We start from the raw sequence: 21,356 nt of genomic DNA, 5'->3' as shown, positions 1-21,356 counted from the left end.
GATAATGAAGCAGTAAAAATTCTGTGTTCATTGGAAAGCCTACTGCTGGACAAATATATAGAAATAGTGTGTGCTGTAACAATATTACTCTATGAAGAAAGATTATGATCATAAACCTCTAGATACTTTGGTGGATGTCTAATTCTACTGCTTCTTCTAAGTAATGATTCAGGAGGAATATTTGAATCAGTTTGTACAAGAATAACAGAATCAACATTAGGAGAAACAATAGGTACATTACCAGAAGACACATTGTCTGAAGATAATAAAGGAAAATGGGAATTAGTTTCAACATTATGAACTGGAAAAGATAATGAAGAAGGTTCAAATGATCCTCATTCAAATGATGAAGGACTATGAGAGGCAAAATTTTCATCAATAAAATCAAAGAATTAGAAATTAGATTCATGCAGATCAGGTGTTTAGGGAAATTCAAATGATTGAACAGAATCAGATTTGGACTTAAAGGGAAAAACATTCTCATGAAAAATCACATTTCTTGTTATGAGGATCTTATGTGCATCAAGATCATAAACTTTAAAACCCTTAATACCTACTGGATAACCAAGAAATACACACTTAGATGCTCTTTTATCAAACTTTTTCCTTGCATGTGTCAATGTGGAAGCAAAACATAAACACCCGAACACCTTAAAATAATCATATGAAGAAGGTTTATGGAAAAGAACTTCATAAGGTGTTCTGTTATGAATGACACTAGAAGGAATTCTGTTAATGATATGAGCTGCAGTAAGAATTGCATCTCCCCAGAACTTTGTAGGTAAACTTGACTGAAATAGCAATGACCGGGCTACTACAAGTAAAGTTTGATGTTTCCTTTCCACAACACCATTTTGTTGTGGTGTTTCAACACAGGATAACTGGTGCACAATACCTTTTGAAGCATAAATTTCAAGTGAATTGAATTCAGGGCCATTGTCAGATCTTATTTGCTTGATTGAAGTGTTGAATTGATTTTGAATCAAATTATAAAAAGAAGGAATGATTGACAAAGTATCTGATTTGGCTCTCATTAAAAAAATCCATGTAAATTTGTTGAAATCATCAACCACAATTAAGAAATAATGATGTCCTCCTGTTGTACATGTAGTATAAGGCCCCCATATATCTACATGTACTATTTCAAAAGGAAATTTAGTATTTGGAACATGTTTCGGGAAAGGTAGCCTTTTTTGTTTAGCCAAATGACAAACTTCACACAAAAAATCCTGCTCACAAGAAATTACAGGAAATTGTTTATGAAGCAATTTTATTTTGTCAACAAGCACATGACCAAGTCTGTAATGCCACAGATCAAAAATCTTAGAATCTGTTTTACAAGTATTAATGGAAGAAGTAAATGGAATATTTACAATCTTATCAAAACTAAACTGCTTAAGGTATTGTGCATCTTGATTATTCTGCATGAAGTAAAGCCCTGATGAAACTTCAGCAACCCCAGTCAGAGTCCTTGTGTTGAGGTCCTGAATCACACAACATAAATTAGTAAAAAATATGAAATGATATTTAGACTTTGTGAGTTGACTGATCGAAATAAGGTTGAACTTGAAATCAGGAACATGAAGAACATTATGAAAAGTTAACAAAAGATTTAGCTTAACTACTCCTATATGTGTGACAACAGCTTTAGCATTATTTGGGAAATGAACAAACACATTACTCACTAACTTATATGACACAAAATTATCAAGGGAACATGAAATATGATCTGATGCACCTGTGTCCACTATCCAAGAATTGCGTTTAATCATGACATTGTCTACAAAGCATTGACTATTTGAATGTTGATACAAGGTATTAGAACGATGATGATCAGAAATAATACCTGCAAGAGCTGAATTAACCAAAGAATGCCTAGTCTGCTGAGTGTTTGAAAAATTACCACCAACATTGTCAGAATCGTTCTCTTTGATGAGTGCAAGTAGTTTTTGAAACTGATTCCTTGTAAAAGACATCTGGGACATAGTGTTGGATCCTAAGCTTTCTTCTTGATCATTTTGAGTATCATTAGCAGCTGAGACACTGTTGACTGATGAACTCCCAGAATTTTCTTTCTTAAAACCAGCTTTATTCTTATTAAACTTAAAATCCTCTGAAAATCCGATCAACCTATAACACTTTTCCTTAAGATGACCTTTTTTCCCACAATGACTACACAGCATATCAGATTTTCCTTTCTTCTTTCCATCAGCAGTTGCCACCATAGCAGATGACTCTGACAAAGGCTGTGATTGAATTAGTAGCTTCCTTTGTGCATCCTCCCTTAAAATCAAGTTATATGCCTTATTCAGAGTTGGAAAAGGCTCCATAATGATTATCTGAGATCTCATAGCTGCATAAGACTCATTGAGTCCATTGAGAAATCGGAAAACCATGTCTTTTTGGTATTGATCAACATATTTCTTGCAACAATTCTGAGTACAGCCTCCACAAGCACAATGTGGCATAGGACGATAGTTTCTAAGTTCCTCCCAAAGACTATTCAACTCAAAAAAATACATGTCAACTGATTTAGTCCCTTGTGTAAGATTACAAAGAGAAAACTGCATATTACAAATGCGAGTATCATCTGGTTGTTCAAACCTTTGCTGCAAAGTACTCCAAATCTCAATAGCAGAGTCCATGTAAAAAACCGTTGAGGCAATAGATGGTGTAATGACTCTAGGAGCCAAGCTACTATCAAATTATTACAACGTTTCCAAGGTACATACATCTTATTTGTAATTCCTGGTTTTTCATTTTGGTGTAATGTATCATTTTGGTTCCAAGTTGTTTTGCATTTAGGTCGTTTTCGGTTTCAAACTCATATTCGAGTTCATCATACATGTGTGTGTTATTCAAAAGTCGAGTCAAATTTAGGTTATTTTGCTTAATTTGTATTATATTTATTATTTTTAATTAAATTGAATTTCAAAATAAGAAAAGAATAAAATTTACGCTGAATATAATTTATTTTTATTGTGAACCTTTCTGCCATATTTTGAGCTTGGTTCTTGTGAAATATATTTGGTGCACGTTCATACTTTATTTTGTTGACAATTTGTTGCTATTCAAAGATAGAATTAATGAAGAACAGAAATAATTAAACTATTTACCTCTTTTTTTTATATTTTTTATTGTCTTTGAACTTATTTGCATAGCTTTTCACTTGATTATTTTGTATATTGTTTTAATCATAAATTTTCATTCAGGGTAGGCTACCGATGGATCTCAAGATTAGTTGGCCTTTCTTGTTATGCTTTGCTTCTTATGCCTGGTTTTCTTCAAGTTATTCTTCTATTATTGATTGGTTATATGTTCTGCATGAACTTGTATACCTGTTGTTAGTCATTTTCCTCTCTTTTTCTTTTTATGTGAAAATACAGGAGGTTTTGGTTAAAGTGAAAGTTGAGCAAGAGATTGACTCTTCCAAATCATCTAAGAAGCCAAAAAAAAAAAAGAAGAAAAGAAAAAGAATAATAAGAAGTAAAAAAAAGGAGAAAGAAAAGAAGGTGTTGGAAACTTGGAAACGAATTCTCATATATGTAGCATATTACACAATGGTTTTCTGTTTTTAACATTATTGAATGTATAAATCGTCCTTTAGCATTTAAAAGAACAAACGTAGGGTTCAATTGTTATGATATTAGAGAAAATAATCACAAACACTCAACTTGTCTTTATTGGCGTAGCTAGGAATTTTCTTGAGTAGGTTCAATAAACTAATATCATAATATCATTCGCAATGCAAAAATATAATAATATGAAATTTTCTATGCATAACTTTTATATATAGTGATAATATAATTTTCAAAGGTAAGATACAAGCAGCAAAAAGAGAATGTTCAATATAAATTGCCTTATAACATTTGCTATACTTCTTTATGGAAAAATTTATGTGGTTAACTAGGTTCCTTTCACAAATAAGCCCTTCGCACTTTATATGGTCATAAGGATTATATATCAAAATTCCAGTATGCGTCTCTGATCTGCCGAAAGATTTTCTAACTCGATAGGGCCTTTCTTTGAACATTGTTGAGTATTATTTTAATGACTAGTTCTTTGCCTAAATTTGGTTTTTTTAAATGTTGATTTCCTTTGAAATGTCCATCTATTAGCTAAATAAAAGAAAGACAATTTAAATAAAATTTAGAAGCAATCTAATTGTAAAGCCCGACCTTATAAAATACTTGTCATGACATGCATGTGATGATAGCATGATTGCATGCTAGGAGAGTCCTGAAAAATTTACAAAAGTAGGTATTGTACCTAGAGGTACAACAAAGTTGATTTAAGCCTTGAACTAGATCAAATAGAGAATTTGAGATGAAATTAAGGATATTAAAGTACCAGAATGGTTTAATATGGTGATTTGGAGTTCGAGGATCAATTTGGAGTCAAACGAAATTTTCACTATCTAGAGGCAAAATGATCATTTGCCACCTGAGGACAAAATAGAAATTTTTAGAAAAGATTTTTTGACCCCATTTGACTTATTAGAGTATGATTTGAGTATTGGAGTATGATTTGAGGTTAGGAAGTAAAAAAAAAATTTAATTCCAGTATTTTTCAGAGCATAAGTGTAAAATGGTAATTTTACCACCCTAGTGGCAAAATTGTATTTTTACACCACCATGACATTTGTCAAGCTCCAGAATTCTACCTCTTATTATTTTATGGTATGGATAAATATTAGAGCATTTGTGGTGGTGAGAAAAGGCTTAAAAATTAAGTTAAAATAAGTGGACCAATAAAAAGGTGACATGTGTCAAAATTTTAATATTTTTATATTGCAATTCAAAAACCAGCCCACACTCTTCCACTCAGCATTTCAAGGCCGACCAGCACCTGCAGAAAAGAGAAAAAAAGAAAAGAAAAACCCTAGGGAGGAAAAACGAAGGAAAATTTGTTGAATTTTCAAGAAATTGATGACTAAAGGTAAGATTTTTAATATGAAGCTTGAAATTCATCTTGCCCATGCATTTTTTTCCATTTTCCATGAATTAAATTCAAGTTTTCATGAGGGGCAATATGCTGGCCAGATTTGGAGAGAGAAAGTTGGTGATGAATTTAGTTGAATTTCAAGGTAACTTAGTGTTTTTAGGTGTTTAGTAACATTTAGTATGAAAATTAAGCAAGAAATCCACATGCCCATTATAGAACCTATCTTGGCAGAATTTTATGGGTGAGGATTGATGATGAATTTGGTTGTTTTTCACGCCATTTAGATGTATTTAGTGCTTAGGAATATCGAAAATCGAAAACGGGTACCGAAAAATTTTACTCCCGTTGTTGGCAATTTGCACCATAATGAGAGATATTTTGGTAATTGCACTTAGAATAGACTTGTAGTGAAGTTTGTGAAATTTTGGGGAGTACTGGAAGTGCAATAAATTAATTGGAATCGAATTGGACGTTTAGACCGATTAAATAGTGCATAGTGCGCGATAGGCCGAACACCTCCCATTTCATTGCATGCATTCATATAGAACATAGAATAGTTTTGTAACGATTTAGCATAAGTATATTAAATTTTCCATTGCACATTATGTATAAGTGGTGAGCCCTCGGATAAGGGCAAAGGTATTGCACTCGAGGATCAAGAATAGGAGTGTTGTAAATTCCCGTCAAAGTGAGTAACCACTGTTCATCTTATCTATCTAGAGTATTTTTACAATCGTTTTTATGATTTTAAGAATATTGAACCTAAATGAATTTTATGTTTTATGACTAATAATTGATTTAAGGAATAAGGTTTATGACTTATTTTACAATTCAATAATGTTTCTGAAAATGTGAGTATGTGGAGACCAACCTTTGACGTTGCTTATATATTTAAATTTACGTACCTATGTTTGGAATTGATGATTTATGAACTGATACGTGATGACATATGTGGTTGGGATTTTGGGTTGTGAAATATATAAACTGTTTGTTTTCCTTTGACAGGCTGGGTAGCATTATGTTAGCCACGTTATGCTGTTAAAATTTTATTGATTTGTGGGTTATTTGATTAGCCACTGCAATAGGAGGGTTTCCGTGGACCAGCCTATTAGAGGGGCACGGTAAACCCCGTTATATTTACCTTAGTAAGAGAGGTGCGAAGGATATCTCCTAAGGTACGATAGAGTTCACTTCACGCCGAACCACCACTTGAGGATGAACTCTGCCAACGCCAAGGGATGGCTAAACTATGTTTTTATGAGTAGTTGTTAACTTAATAACCTTGGCGGACTCGGTTGAATACCTCGGCCAAGGTATCACCGAGTATGATTTTTGGCATGAGCCAAGTTTTTAAGAAAATCATAAGTCGTGATGTGTATTATAATGAAATGTGTTGTTTTATATGATTTGAAACAAGTACAAAATGTTGTAGACTATGGTATGATGAAAAGTTAACTGTCTCCATTTACTCAGCTTTTTATGTTAATGACAGACTTTGTTTACTCACTGAGTTTATGAAAACTCACCTTTTCCTTTTTAACCATTTCAGGTTCAAGATAATCTGTAGGCAGTCGATTTCATCAAGGATTTATGTTGGACTTACTTCTTGGAAATTGTAGGTCTACATTCTTGCACACTTTTGGTTATCTCGGGGTCCATATGCCACTGTAGGATAATTTTGAATACCTGGTTTATTGTATTACTATGTGTATGAATTTGTTTTGTTCTCACGCTACAAAAATTATTTATGTATAGTTCTATAAAAATTGTTTTATAAGAAAATAGAATATATTATCGAATATTTTTATTTAGTCTAATTAATCAACTTTTCACTCCAAATGGATGATTTAGATTGTAAAAATTTATTTTTAATCGAAAATGGATATCTTTCTACCATACGTTATATTTTTATCAGGTTTCGAAATTTTCAGGTAAAAATGACCAAAATACCCTTGTGTGGTCAAAAATTTATTTTGATTGTTTTCGATCTAAACTAATTTATATTCTCTTAAAACTCGATATTTAGTGACTATTGCTCACAGGGGAAGTGGAAAACTGATGCAAGAGCCTTGCGAGGTTTCGGTTGACATACAGAGTAATGAATGATTACTGAGACTTCACGGCGGTTGTCACGGGCTCGAAGGGAGTGCCAGGTCGTGACACTAATTGTAGAATGAAATTGTGAACTTTGAATAATTAAATGAGATAATGTCCATATTTATCACTCTAAATTAAATGGAAGGAATATTTTGTTAACTTTTGATCATTTTTGAACCAAATTAAAAGTATAATGTTGAAATTGCATTTATTAAAATGGGTGGTAAATTTGGTCCATATCTTTAAGAAGTGTGGTAAAGTTGAAACTTATTCCTAATTGAATTATAAATTAGCAATAAAAAGTAGTGGAGCTACAGCCAAGTCAATGAATCTTGAAAGAACTTGGAAAAAGTATATCATAGTTTAGGAAAAGTTTTAGATTGATCCTATTGAAAAGGAAATACAAATAATTTTTATTAAGGGTTATATGGTTGTTATGTTCTTTGAAACAATATATTGATCCCTCAATATTTCGTTTCCAGTGGGACATTCTAGAATTGTTCCTAAACTGTCGTATATGTTTTTAAAAGCATTTTCAATTTTCAATGGGGTCAAGTGACCCCACTGACTTGGCTGTAGCTCTACTGCCACTTGTCTTGGTTCTCCCACTAATTGAATTCATGGGGATGCATACTCGTGTGTGATAAAAGTTGCAGTCCAGTTTGTGAAGATTGTGATGGTGCAGCTCTTTGCCCAGGAATGAATGACATCTGCACTAGGTTCCCTTCATACTTAGGAAGTTTAGAGATTAATTATGTGGTGGAATGAAAGAGAAAAATAAGTATTATGTGGTGGGAAACAGAAATATAAGTTTAGCTATGTCAGTTCATGTTTGCCAGGAAAACTGTCCCGTAGGCCGCTTTCAAATATCTTCAGAATATGATTTGTTAAGCATAAATTTTTAATCTCCTGCAGTTGCATATTGTTATTTTTTCTCAAGTCAAGTGCACCGGAGTATTGTTTATTGAGATCAACCGAGGAATAGGTATGTGAATATGTGGCACAGGTAGTTATATTCTCCCCAATATTGTATGAACTTGCTTGTCATGTATCATAAATTAATGCTTCTTTTTCTCTTTTGATGATGATTTGCCAGATTGGATCTGTACTTACCAACAAATCGTAATGGCCCAAAGCCAGTTGTGGTGTTTGTGACTGGTGGAGCCTGGATAATTGGGTGAGTGACATGAGATTGCTGCACATGTATCATCCTTATTTTAATGCACCGCTGTTTTATTTATCATTTTTATTTAGTTTGGTAATGTGCAATTGTACCCTGATCCGGAAGTGACAATACAAATTTAGCCATGGCAAAGCTTTGCTAAATAGTATTGCCATAGCCATGGCAAGCATTGGTTGGAGAAGAGGGCGGAGCTCTGGTGTTAAAATTGTCTGATACTGGTTTGAGGAAAGTGAATAATAGGTTTCTTTGAGTATGAGGGAGGTTTTGTTATTACTAAGTTGTATATTATTTGTTAATAAAGAAGGAAGGACTTGAGAACCATTGGAGAAAGGGGAACAAAGATAGAGATTATAGTGTGGAAGGATGAGTGTGAATCCTTCCACACTCAATATTGTATATTATTTGTTAAAAAAAAAATGCCACTTTATAATCAAAACAATAAATTATTTATTATTTATTTGTTATTATTTTTTATCCGGACAATAAGTTGTATATTTATCCGGACAGTTGTATATTATATTTTTTTTTATTTGTTAAAAAAAATGCCAGGCACTTGCTCTCCAACGAGCCAAGTGTGAATCCATCCGTGTTCCCTAGTCAATATTGATGGTTGGGTACGAATGTGTTTTTTCCACTGTCCGGGGGGCTTCTCTGCGCTTTCTCTTTGATACCATTCAGAAAGGACAACCCTTCTCCTAATAATAGAAACTATATTATAAAGTCTAGAGAAAATCTTCCACTCCCTCCCTCTCCGATGAATGCACTATAAATATCGGTAAACAGGTGGTGAATATCACGCCAAGACAACATTAATTCAACTTCCAAACATGAGGGCCTTGCTTACACTCTTCCTTCTTTTGTCCGCCCTTCTCTTCTCCGCCTCTTCTATTGCTGCTCAAAGTATTGGTAAGATGCTAAGTGCACTAGTTTTATTTTCTCGCCTGTATTATTTTCTCGCCTGTATTACATGTATTACTTAATAGTTTTAGATTTAAGTTAATCTTGAAACAAACAAACATTAGATTTATTTATTTTTTTTATAAAAATTCTTGTTTTTATTACGAAATTCAACAGAAATGAACTTTTAGGATAACATGAAAATCATCTTCATCTTCTTTAATATTCTCATAACATTTGTAGGTTCTAAAGGTGGTGGGGGAAGTGGAAGTGGAACCCCTGTAACAGGGAACAGACCTCCAGCAGCAGTACCATGCCGTGGCAGACCATTTACTTCTTGCATCCCAAAGCCCCCAAAGAAGTGTAATTCTCCTTTCCAGGGTGATTGCCCCTAACCTAAATAAAGTATAAAAGCATCCACGCTGAAAGAATGAAGAACAATAACTGAGCTCCATAATAATGTCTTGTCTGTTTTCTTTATACTTGTTATTTTGGGAGTAAATATCCAAGAATAGTGTAATTGATTTGCCCCTGGTTTTAAATTTGGGAAATAAAGGTCAGGCATAAAATGTCCCCAATTATCTCCTCTTACGTATTATCAGTTAAACCCTGTACCTCTCAATATCTTCTCTAAAAATAATGGCGAACCCTGTTTACTCCAGAGTCGCATTTCCTGTGGGCCTAACTACATCGTATTTGGTTATTAAAATAACTTTATTAAATTTATATCTATACCTTACTATTAAAATCAAATAAAAATAAACAATTTTACCAAACAGTCGATCTCAAGCACTGGTCTAAAGCGGGTCGGGCCTACATGTCTAGGTGGATAATCCGATCCATGGACATATCTAAACCATCCCTACACCTGAATTACAAAAATTTCCATTCGGCGCTCAGTAAAATTTATCCCTACACCGATTTTTCCATTACAAGAGGCAAACCTCAACTGAAGGCAATAAAAATGAATGCTAAATTTTTAGTTTTAAAACATTTAAGTATTGAATTTATACATTCAAAATCAGGTGGTATACTATTAAAAATTAAACATTAAGTAAATTTTTATTGAATTTACTTTCAAAATCATGTGGTTATGCTATTACTTAAAGTTTTTATCCAATTTTTAGCTTTGTAGCCATTTCAATAGTTTTGAAATTTTACAATGGTTTTATCTAATAAAACTTAAATGACAAATAGACTTCCACTTCCTTTTTTTTTTTTTTTTTGAAAATTATCCTATAAATTGTTGTCAGAGTTTTCAAATTTTATAATCAATATTAAAAGATTGACACGTATCTCATTAAAACATATTTATGAAAATATTTAATAACAATATGTCAATTAATTGACAAATGGATATGAAAACTATGTAACTCGATTGGTAGAGTTTAAAAACTCTGATCTCAAGTGTATACTTGGCATTGTTGACAAATTTATTTTCCTAAAATAATTTTGTGATCTATGTTAAAGAATCTGGAGAAGTTGAAGGAGTTGAAGTGCCCAGCTGCAGAAATAAGAATCTGGAAAAATTTTATTCACTCACATGCTCTGTACAAATGACCAACAACCCCTATTTATAGTTGGTTACAAGTATTACACAAAAAACTAATTCCTTAACGAACAGAGTAAAAGTTAGCAACTCCTAATAACTGCAGTAACAACTAATAAATTACTGTACAAAGTTAAAACTAAAGCACGTGTCTTTAACTTGAAAACTTATTCTGCTCACGTGCCTATCTTCTCCTTTAACACTCCCCTTCAAGAGGTGTGTGAATGTTATGAACACACATCTTGTTAAGTCGACTGTGGAACTGCTTTGGTTGCAACGCTTTTGTAAACAAATCTGCTACTTGTTCATTACTTGATACATACATAGGCTTTATCATTCCTGCTACTACCTTTTCTCGGATAAAATGGCAGTCAAGTTCAATGTGCTTCGTTCGTTCATGAAATATGGGATTTCTACAAATGTGAATGGCAGATTGGTTATCACAATATAACTTGACTGCACCTTTATGTTCAAAACCAAAATCTACTAACAAGGAATGTATCCATATCACCTCACAGCAAACAAATGCCATTGAACGATATTCTGCTTCTGTTGAACTTCGTGCTACCACGGATTGCTTTTTAGACTTCCAACTCACCAATGAGTTGCCAATGAATACACTAAAACCTGTTACAGATCGTCTAGTGTCAGGGCATCCAGCCCAATCACTGTCAGAATAAGCTGTGATGCATAATTTTGAATCTGCTCTCATCAAGATCCCTTGTCCAGGTGTTAACTTCAAGTACTTCAATACTCTGTATGTTGCCATCATATGCACATGTCCAGGTTTATCCATAAATTGGGATAAAACTTGAACTGCATAAGTTATATCTGGCCTGGTAAAAGTCAGATATAACAATTTCCCAATCAGCTGTCGATATATAGTAGGATCAACTAGTTTCTCCTCAGCTTCTACTTTTCTTAACTTATGATTGTAATCTATAGGAGTTGAAGTTGGTTTAGTCCCCAACATACCATGTTCTTCAAGCAAATCCAATGTATATTTTCTTTGACATAAAGAAATACCTTCTGATGATCTTGCAATTTCCAGACCAAGAAAATATTTCAACTTACCAAGATCCTTCAATTTAAATTTCGAACTCAAATACTTCTTCACTTCATCAGCAGCTTGTAAAGATGAGCTACCAATGATAATGTCAGCCACATAAACCAGTAGTGCAACAAAATCTCCATTAGCAGTTGTCATGGTAAACAAGGAATAATCAGACTTCGATTGACTGAAACCATCTTGAATCAATGAAGCTGCAAATTTAGAATTCCACTACCTAGAAGCTTGTTTAAGTCCATATAGTGACTTATGCAAATGACACACCATCTTAGTTCTTGGTGCACACTCCCCTTGAAAATGATAACCTTGAGGAAGATCCATATAAACTGTTTATTCCAAGTTTCCATTTAGAAAAGCATTGTTGATGTCCAACTGAGACAAAAACCAGTTCTTGGCTACTGCAAGTGCCAAAAATACCCTCACAGTGGTATGTTTTGCAATTGGACTGAAGGTTTCTTGATAGTCAAACCCTTCCACTTGACTATAACCTTTGGCTACCAAGCATGCCTTATATCTCTCCATAATACCATATGCATTCATTTTGATTTTATAAGCCCATTTACACCCTAGCATGACAATTTTTAGGCAAAGGTACCACACTCCATGTACCATTATCTTCCAAGGCTTTCAATTCACTTTGCATTGCATCTCTCCATTGAGAATAATGTACAGCTTGGTGATAGAATTAAGGTTCAGGTATTTGAGATAATGAAGCAGTAAAAATTCTGTGTTCATTGGAAAGCCTACTGCTGGACAAATATCTAGAAATAGTGTGTGCTGTAACAATATTACTCTATGAAGAAAGATTATGATCATAAACTTCTAGATACTTTGGTGGATGTCTAATTCTACTGCTTCTGCTAAGTAATGATTCAGGAGGAATATTTGAATCAGTTTGTACAAGAATAACAGAATCAACATTAGGAGAAACAATAGGTACATTACCAGAAGACACATTGTCTGAAGATAATAAAGGAAAATGGGAATTAGTTTCAACATTATGAACTGGAAAAGATAATGAAGAAGGTTCAAATGATCCTGATTCAAATGATGAAGGACTATGAGAGGCAAAATTTTCATCAATAAAATCGAAGAATTGGAAATTAGATTCATGCAGATCAGGTGTTTGGGGAAATTCAAATGATTGAACTGAATTAGATTTGGACTTAAAGGGAAAAACATTCTCATGAAAAATCACATTTCTTGATATGAGGATCTTATGTGCATCAAGATCATAAACTTTATAACCCTTAATACCTACTGGATAACCAAGAAATACACACTTAGATGCTCTTTTATCAAACTTTTTCCTTGCATGTGTCAATGTGGAAGCAAAACATAAACACCCGAACACCTTAAAATAATCATATGAAGAAGGTTTATGGAAAAGAACTTCATAAGGTATTCTGACGCCGGGGCGTTGTAAAGACACCTAGGCGTTATAAAAAAACACCAATCGTGGCGAGGTTGAAAACCCCACTAAGGTGAATCAGTAATCTTGGTAAGGTTGAAAACCCCACTAAGGTGAAAAATAGCCAAAATCCCACTTTGGTTAGCTAGGCCAAAGATATTAAAACCTCTTACTCTTTAAAAGAGCCTAGAGAAATAAGCACTCCTGCTTAAGAAAATATTATTTATTAACTCTCAATTCTGAATGTTTCATAACTAAGCCTAAGGGTCCTATTTATAGTATTATAGGCCCAAATCCTAATAAAACTCTACTCCTAGTTATCTAATATAATTAGAATAATTAATAAGAAATTTAAATAAAATAGGTGTTCTATTCCTAAATAGAACATGACTATCCTAATCAAATACTAATTCTTAAAAGTATTAAAATAAAAATAAGAAAATAATCCTAATTTAAATAAAATAAAGAAAATAAATCCTAAATCAACTAAATTAGCAAAAACTAAATTTAATAAAATACAATCCTTGACGCTCCTGCGTCATGTTCTGTTATGAATGACACTAGAAGGAATTCTGTTAATGATATGAGCTGCAGTAAGAATTGCATCTCCCCAGAACTTTGTAGGTAAACCTGACTGAAACAGCAATGACTGGGCTACTACAAGTAAAGTTTGATGTTTCCTTTCCACAACACCATTCTGTTGTGGTGTTTCAACACAGGATAACTGGTGCACAAAATACCTTTTGAAGCATAAATTTCAAGTGAATTGAATTCAGGGCCATTGTCAGATCTTATTTGCTTGATTGAAGTGTTGAATTGATTTTGAATCAAATTATAAAAAGAAGGAATGATTGACAAAGTATCTGATTTGGCTCTCATTAAAAAAATCCATGTAAATTTGTTGAAATCATCAACCACAATTAAGAAATAATGATGTCCTCCTGTTGTACATGTAGTATAAGGCCCCCATACATCTACATGTACTATTTCAAAAGGAAATTTAGTATTTGGCACATGTTTTGAGAAAGGTAGCCTTTTTTGTTTAGCCAAATGACAAGCTTCACACAAAAAATCCTGCTCACAAGAAATTAGAGGAAATTGTTTATGAAGCAATTTTATTTTGTCAACAGGCAAATGACCAAGTCTGTAATGCCACAGATCAAAAATCTTAGAATTTGTTTTACAAGTATTAATGGAAGAAGTAAATGGAATCTTTACAATCTTATCAAAACTAAACTGCTTAAGGTATTGTGCATCTTGATTATTCTGCATGAAGTAAAGCCCTGATGAAACTTCAGCAACCCCAGTCACAGTCCATGTGTTGAGGTCCTGAATCACACAGACTTTACGAGTTGACTGACCGAAATAAGGTTGAACTTGAAATCAGGAACATGAAGAACATTATGAAGAGTTAACAAAGGATTTAGCTTAACTGCTCCTATATGTGTGACAACAGCTTTAGCATTATTTGGGAAATGAACAAACACATTACTCACTGACTTATATGACACAAAATTATCAAGGGAACATGAAATATGATCTGATGCACCTGTGTCCACTATCCAAGAATTGTGTTTAATCATGACATTGTCTACAAAGCATTGACTATTTGAATGTTGATACAAAGTATTGGAACAATGATGATCAGAAATAATACTTGCAAGAGCTGAATTAACCAAAGAATGCCTAGTCTACTGAGTGTTTGAGAAATTACCACCAACACTGTCAGAATCGTTCTCTTTGATGAGTGCAAGTAGTTTTTGAAACTGATTCCTTGTAAAAGACATCTGGGACATAGTGTTGGATCCTAAGCTTTCTTCTTGATCATTTTGAGTATCATTAGCAGCTGAGACACTGTTGACTGATGAACTCCCAGAATTTTCTTTCTTAAAACTAGCTTTATTCTTATTAAACTTAAAATCCTCTGAAAATTCGATCAACCTAAAACACTTTTCATTAAGATGACCTTTTTTCCCACAATGACTACACAGCATATCAAATTTTCCTTTCTTCTTTCCATCAGCAGTTGCCACCATAGCAGATGAGTCTGACAAAGGCTGTGATTGAATTAGTAGCTTCCTTTGTGCTTCCTCCCTTAAAATCAAGTTATATGCCTTATTCAGAGTTGGAAAAGGCTCCATAATGATTATCTGAGATCTCAAGGCTGCATAAGACTCATTGAGTCCATTGAGAAATTTGAAAACCATGTCTTTTTGGTATTGATCAACATATTTCTTGCAACAATTCTGAGTACAGCCTCCACAAGCACAATGTGGCATAGGACGATAGTTTCTAAGTTCCTCCCAAAGACTATTCAACTCAAAAAAATACATGTCAACTGATTTAGTCCCTTGTGTAAGATTACAAAGAGAAAACTGCAGATTACAAATGCGAGTATCATCTGGTTGTTCAAACCTTTGCTGCAAAGTACTCCAAATCTCAACAGCAGAGTCCATGTAAAAAACCGTTGAGGCAATAGATGGTGTAATTGACTCTAGGAGCCAAGCCACTATCAAATTATTACAATGTTTCCAAGGTACATACATCTTATCTGTAATTCCTGGTTTTTCATTTTGGTGTAATGTATCATTTTGGTTCCAAGTTGTTTTGCATTTAGGTCGTTTTGGGTTTCAAACTCATATTCGAGTTCATCATACATGTGTGTGTAATTCAAAAGTCGAGTCAAATTTAGGTTATTTTGCTTAATTTGTATTATATTTATTATTTTTAATTAAATTGAATTTCAAAATAAGAAAAGAATAAAATTTACGCTGAATATAATTTATTTCTATTGTGAACCTTTCTGCCATATTTTGAGCTTGGTTCTTGTGAAATTTATTTGGTGCACGTTCATACTTTATTTTGTTGACAATTTGTTGCTATTCAGAGATAGAATTAATGAACAACAGATATAATTAAACTATTTACCTCTTTTTTGTTATATTTTTTATTGTCCTTGAACTTATTTGCATAGCTTTTCACTTGATTATTTTGTATATTGTTTTAATCATAAATTTTCATTCAGGGTAGGCTACCGATGGATCTCAAGATTAGTTGGCCTTGCTTGTTATGCTTTGCTTCTTATGCCTGGTTTTCTTCAAGGTATTCTTCTATTATTGATTGGTTATATCTTCTGCATGAACTTGTATACCTATTGTTAGTCATTTTCCTCTCTTTTTCTTTTTATGTGAAAATACAGGAGGTTCTGGTTAAAGTGAAAGTTGAGCAACAGATTGACTCTTCTAAATCATCTAAGAAGCCAAAAAAAGAAAAGAAGAAGAAAAGAAAAGAAAAGAAAAGAAAAAGAATAATAAGAAGTAAAAAAGAGGAGAAGGAAAAGAAGGTGTTGGAAACTTGGAAACGAATTCTCATATATGTAGCATATTACACAATGGTTTTCTGTTTTTAACATTATTGGATGTATAAATCGTCGTTTAGCATTTAAAAGAACAAACGTAGGGTTCAATTGTTATGATATTAGAGAAAATGATCACAAACACTCAACTTGTCTTTATTGGCGTAGCTAGGAATTTTCTTGAGTAGGTTCAATAAACTAATATCATAATATCATTCGCAATGCAAAAATATAATAATATGAAATTTTCTATGCATAACTTTTATATATAGTGATAATATAATTTTCATAGGTAAGATACAAGCAGCAAAAAGAGAATGTTCAATATAAATTGCCTTATAACATTTGCTATACTTCTTTATGGAAAAATTTATGTGGTTAACTAGGTTCCTTTCACAAATAAGCCCTTCGCACTTTATATGGTCATAAGGATGATATATCAAAATTCCAGTATGCGTCTCTGATCTGCCGAAAGATTTTCTAACTCGATAGGGCCTTTCTTTGAACATTGTTGAGTATTATTTTAATGACTAGTTCTTTGCCTAAATTTGGTTTTTTTAAATGTTGATTTCCTTTGAAATGTCCATCTATTAGCTAAATAAAAGAAAGACAATTTAAATAAAATTTAAAAGCAATCTAATTGTAGCATGAAATTGTGAACTTTGAATAATTAAATGAGATAATGTCCATATTTATCACTCTAAATTAAATGGAAGGAATATTTTGTTAACTTTTGATCATTTTTGAACCAAATTAAAAGTATAATGTTGAAATTGCATTTATTAAAATGGGTGGTAAATTTGGTCCATATCTTTAAGAAGTGTGGTAAAGTTGAAACTTATTCCTAATTGTATTATCAATTAGCAATAATCAGTAGTGGAGCTACAGCCAAGTCAATGAATCTTGAAAGAACTTGGAAAAAGTATATGATAGTTTAGGAAAAGTTTTAGATTGATCCTATTGAAAAGGAAATACAAATAATTTTTATTGAGGATTATATGGTTGTTATGTTCTTTGAAACTATATATTGATCCCTCAATATTCTTTTCTAGTGGGACATTCTAGAATTGTTCCTAAACTGTCGTATATGTTTTTAAAAGCATTTTCAATTTTCAATGGGGTCAAGTGACCCCACTGACTTGGCTGTAGCTCTACTGCCACTTGTCTTGGTTCTCCCACTAATTGAATTCATGGGGATGCATACTCGTGTGTGATAAAAGTTGCAGTCCAGTTTGTGAAGATTGTGATGGTGCAGCTCTTTGCCCAGGAATGAATGACATCTGCACTAGGTTCCCTTCATACTTAGGAAGTTTAGAGATTAATTATGTGGTGGAATGAAAGAGAAAAATAAGTATTATGTGGTGGGAAACAGAAATATAAGTTTAGCTATGTCAGTTCATGTTTGCCAGGAAAACTGTCCCGTAGGCCACTTTCAAATATCTTCAGAATATGATTTGTTAAGCATAAATTTTTAATCTTCTGCAGTTGCATATTGTTATTTTTTCTCAAGTCAAGTGCACCGGAGTATTGTTTATTAAGATCAACCGAGGAATAGGTATGTGAATATGTGGCACAGGTAGTTATATTCTCCCCAATATTGTATGAACTTGCTTGTCATGTATCATAAATTAATGCTTCTTTTTCTCATTTGATGATGATTTGACAGATTGGATCTGTACTTACCAACAAATCGTAATGGCCCAAAGCCAGTTGTGGTGTTTGTGACTGGTGGAGCCTGGATAATTGGGTGAGTGACTTGAGATTGCTGCATATGTATCATCCTTATTTTAATGCACCGCTGTTTTATTTATCTTTTTTATTTTGTTTGGTAATGTGCAATTGTACCCTGATCCAGAAGTGACAATACAAATTTAGCCATGGCAAAGCTTTGCTAAATAGTATTGCCATAGCCATGGCAAGCATTGGTTGGAGAAGAAGGCGGAGCTCTGGTGTTAAAATTGTCTGATACTGGTTTGAGGAAAGTGAATAATAGGTTTCTTTGAGTATGAGGGAGGTTTTGTTATTACTAAGTTGTATATTATTTGTTAGTAAGGAAGGAAGGACTTGAGAACCATTGGAGAAAGGGGAACAAAGATAGAGATTATAGTGTGGAAGGATGAGTGTGAACTTTGTAGACACCTATAATAATAATAAATAAATAAAAAATTTAAATTATAATAAAATAAGCTAAAATATAAAATAATATAAATATATATAAAAAAAGACGCATGATAGGGTTCTGGCCACGAACTCCCTGGCGCCAAAACCCCGTCGTCGGGTTGTCCAAATTTTTGGACAACCCGGCCTTTTAAGGACTACCTGCAAAATCTAAAAGGGGATCACAACAAAAAATCAAAGATAAAAAAAATTCATCAGCAGAAGCTACCTAGCCACCCAAAAAATAATAATAGAAAATCAAAAAAGGGGGGAACTAAAAAGTCCAATCGGGGTTTCAACGGGGGATTCGATCCGGTTTGAGTGAGAGAGATCGATGAGCTGTGAAGGAAGGTTGCATCTGTGGAGCGCCGGCCACCGGCAGGGGAAAGCCTAAACCAGTTTGGGTCACCACCGACCGAGGCAGGGGGTGCCAGATCCGTCGATCGGAAGGGAAGAGGGCTTTGAGAGAAAGACATAGGAGCATCTGGGCCGCCGGTCTGAGGGAAGCAAAAGGGGTAGTTCATCGGTGCCGACGGGAAGAGGAAAGGGTTTCTAGAGAGAAGGCAGAGAGTGGCCGATTAGAGAGAGAAAATGAAGTTTGAAAATGAATAAAAAAAGCTAAAAAGGGGTTTTTATACCCAGAGGAAGGAGAGCAAAACAGTGTCGTTTCAGTGGGGTAGCAGAAGTTGGAAGGTCCAGGCCAAACGACGTCGTTTTGAGCGATTCCACAAGCACCAAACTATGCGTTTTGAGTTCTGCCTTGTGGGCTTCAAAAGGCAGACCGGGTGTAGTGGACTTGGGCTCTTGCGGGCCACCGAGTTGGGCTAATCCAAGCCTAGAAAGGTAATCCATCTTCCTTGATTTGGGCTTGTCATTTTGGGCTTATTCAATTTATTTAATTATTAGGTAAAAATTAAAAAGAAAACTATAGATTGTTTTGAAAATATATAATAGATTTAGTTTATCTCCATTTTTTTAAAAAATAAAAAATAAAAATAAAAAAAACATACATAAATAACAACAATAACAATAATAAGTGAATAAAAAATATTTATGTTATAAATATATGTAAAGGCTTGCAAACAATAAAATAATAATAATAATAATAATAATTCATGATACAAATATATATTAAAAAAATAAAAAATATAAATAAAATAATAATAATAATAAATAATATAAATGGAACAATTATTTGAGTATTACCATCTAAAAGGGACAAAGAGTTGTATCTTTCGGGTGGGTCACTTAAGTGCGGAGTTCGAAACAGATTTTCACCGAAGCATCTGGATGAATCCGAATTCTATACTCGTATACCCATTAGTCCGAATAATTGTTATTTAAAATAGTGTATGAAAAAAAATGATAAATATATGAATAACTCAATAAATTACCTGAAATTATTAAGCATGTTAGTATTACCAACCAACTAATTAATAAACACGGTCATGTAGATTTCATCATTTTATATTGTCATTGCACGCCACATTTATTTTGCAAATGGTACAGAAATCCCGATGATGGGATTTCCCTGAAGAGCTCGTAGAGACGAGTTCTTCCGGGGATATCTCTAGGTGAGGAGAATTTCGAGACTTCACCAAAGCGTTGGGATGGTCTTCGAATAATTTTTCAATAAAATATTTTTCATTTAAAATAAACAAGTCATGACATCATTTTACGCTTGCATCATGTGCATACGTAAAACTAAATAAAAAAACTCAGTCTGTCAATTTAATAAAAATTTAATTAATAAAGTAGGGATTAAACTAAGAGAATGCTATATTAAGATAACTTAAGATTAAATGGTACCGTTCGTGAAACAGGCGCCACGGAGGTGCTAACCCTTCTCCATGCGTAACCGTACTCCCGAACCCATCTCTAAAAACGTGGATCAGTTCTCGTTCTTTCGACGGACCTAAAATTAATTTAGGACTTCGTCGATCAAGAATCGGGTTAATAGGTGACCAATCACACCTAGATAAAAAAAGATTGGTGGCGACTCCTAAACCGATTTTAATTTTTATCCTCGTCTGGCGGTCGGGTTCTCGGACCCACACGTTACGACAAATGGCGACTCCACTGGGGATATCGAGAGTCAAGCCATTGATTAATCATAAGTTATCTTAAGCCTTAAATAATTTACTGTTTTCCCTAGCATCAATTTTGCTTATTTTTGTTTAATGCATTCATTTATTTTGCTATTATTACTTCACTATTTTTAATAATTGCGGGAAATTTGGGATAAGGGGAGCGTGAAATTATGGGTCCGAGATCAGTATATTCCTTCTCACACACTACATATCTTGCATTCATGCATAAGCCTTCCACCCAGGCTTTGTCCTTAATTAGGAGGGGGTTAAGTAGCTACGCTCTCGTGAGGTGATAACCTCCGCACGGGCTAGTGAAAACTCCCACTCAGATCGAACCTAATCCGTTTGAAACCTGTAATGGGTGAGGACCAGGGTGCCTTACTAGTCCGTGTGGACGACAGTGAGGAGCGATTTGGGAACCTTTAGCTCTATTTTCAACCCAAACTCAGCATGTAGAATACCGAGTGTCGCCTTTGCTTAGGTAAAGCTTCACCCGTGAGAATATACCTTTTGATTAAGTACACATGAAGGAATTTTCATAATCCCCTTGTTCTAAATCCTTCTCTGTGAGTAATAAAGGTATCAGGTTATTAATTACTTTCAT

At 33.6% G+C, this 21,356-nt stretch overlaps 2 protein-coding genes and 2 long non-coding RNA genes across 4 annotated transcripts; 2 read left to right on the top strand and 2 right to left on the bottom strand.

The window, feature by feature from the left end:
- Nucleotides 1-89: 89 nt before the first annotated feature.
- LOC148763293 (uncharacterized) lies at nt 90-2,645 on the bottom strand. The gene is made up of 4 exons (XM_088805772.1): nt 1,847-2,645; nt 1,626-1,747; nt 1,340-1,484; nt 90-256 (listed from the first exon to the last, which is right to left on the bottom strand). The coding sequence occupies exons 1-4, from the start codon at nt 2,643-2,645 to the stop codon at nt 90-92; spliced, it is 1,233 nt and encodes a 410-aa protein (XP_088661898.1).
- A 6,322-nt stretch (nt 2,646-8,967) lies between these two features.
- LOC148763292 (uncharacterized) lies at nt 8,968-9,699 on the top strand. The gene is made up of 2 exons (XR_016025701.1): nt 8,968-9,130; nt 9,365-9,699. It is a non-coding gene; the product is annotated as an uncharacterized LOC148763292 (long non-coding RNA).
- A 2,833-nt stretch (nt 9,700-12,532) lies between these two features.
- Nucleotides 12,533-15,606, bottom strand: LOC148763291 (uncharacterized). The gene is made up of 3 exons (XM_088805771.1): nt 14,865-15,606; nt 14,512-14,708; nt 12,533-13,093 (listed from the first exon to the last, which is right to left on the bottom strand). The coding sequence occupies exons 1-3, from the start codon at nt 15,604-15,606 to the stop codon at nt 12,533-12,535; spliced, it is 1,500 nt and encodes a 499-aa protein (XP_088661897.1).
- Nucleotides 15,607-16,098: 492 nt separating this feature from the next.
- On the top strand, nt 16,099-18,254 carry LOC148763290 (uncharacterized). The gene is made up of 3 exons (XR_016026014.1): nt 16,099-16,252; nt 17,991-18,060; nt 18,172-18,254. It is a non-coding gene; the product is annotated as an uncharacterized LOC148763290 (long non-coding RNA).
- Nucleotides 18,255-21,356: the final 3,102 nt, after the last annotated feature.

The sequence above is a fragment of the Theobroma cacao genome, chromosome 4 (assembly GCF_053813885.1).
Source record: "Theobroma cacao isolate CCN51 chromosome 4, ASM5381388v1, whole genome shotgun sequence".
NCBI classification, from domain to species: Eukaryota; Viridiplantae; Streptophyta; class Magnoliopsida; order Malvales; family Malvaceae; genus Theobroma; species Theobroma cacao.
Note: the sequence above shows the minus strand (reverse complement) of the source record. Positions and strands in the feature narration are given on the sequence as shown.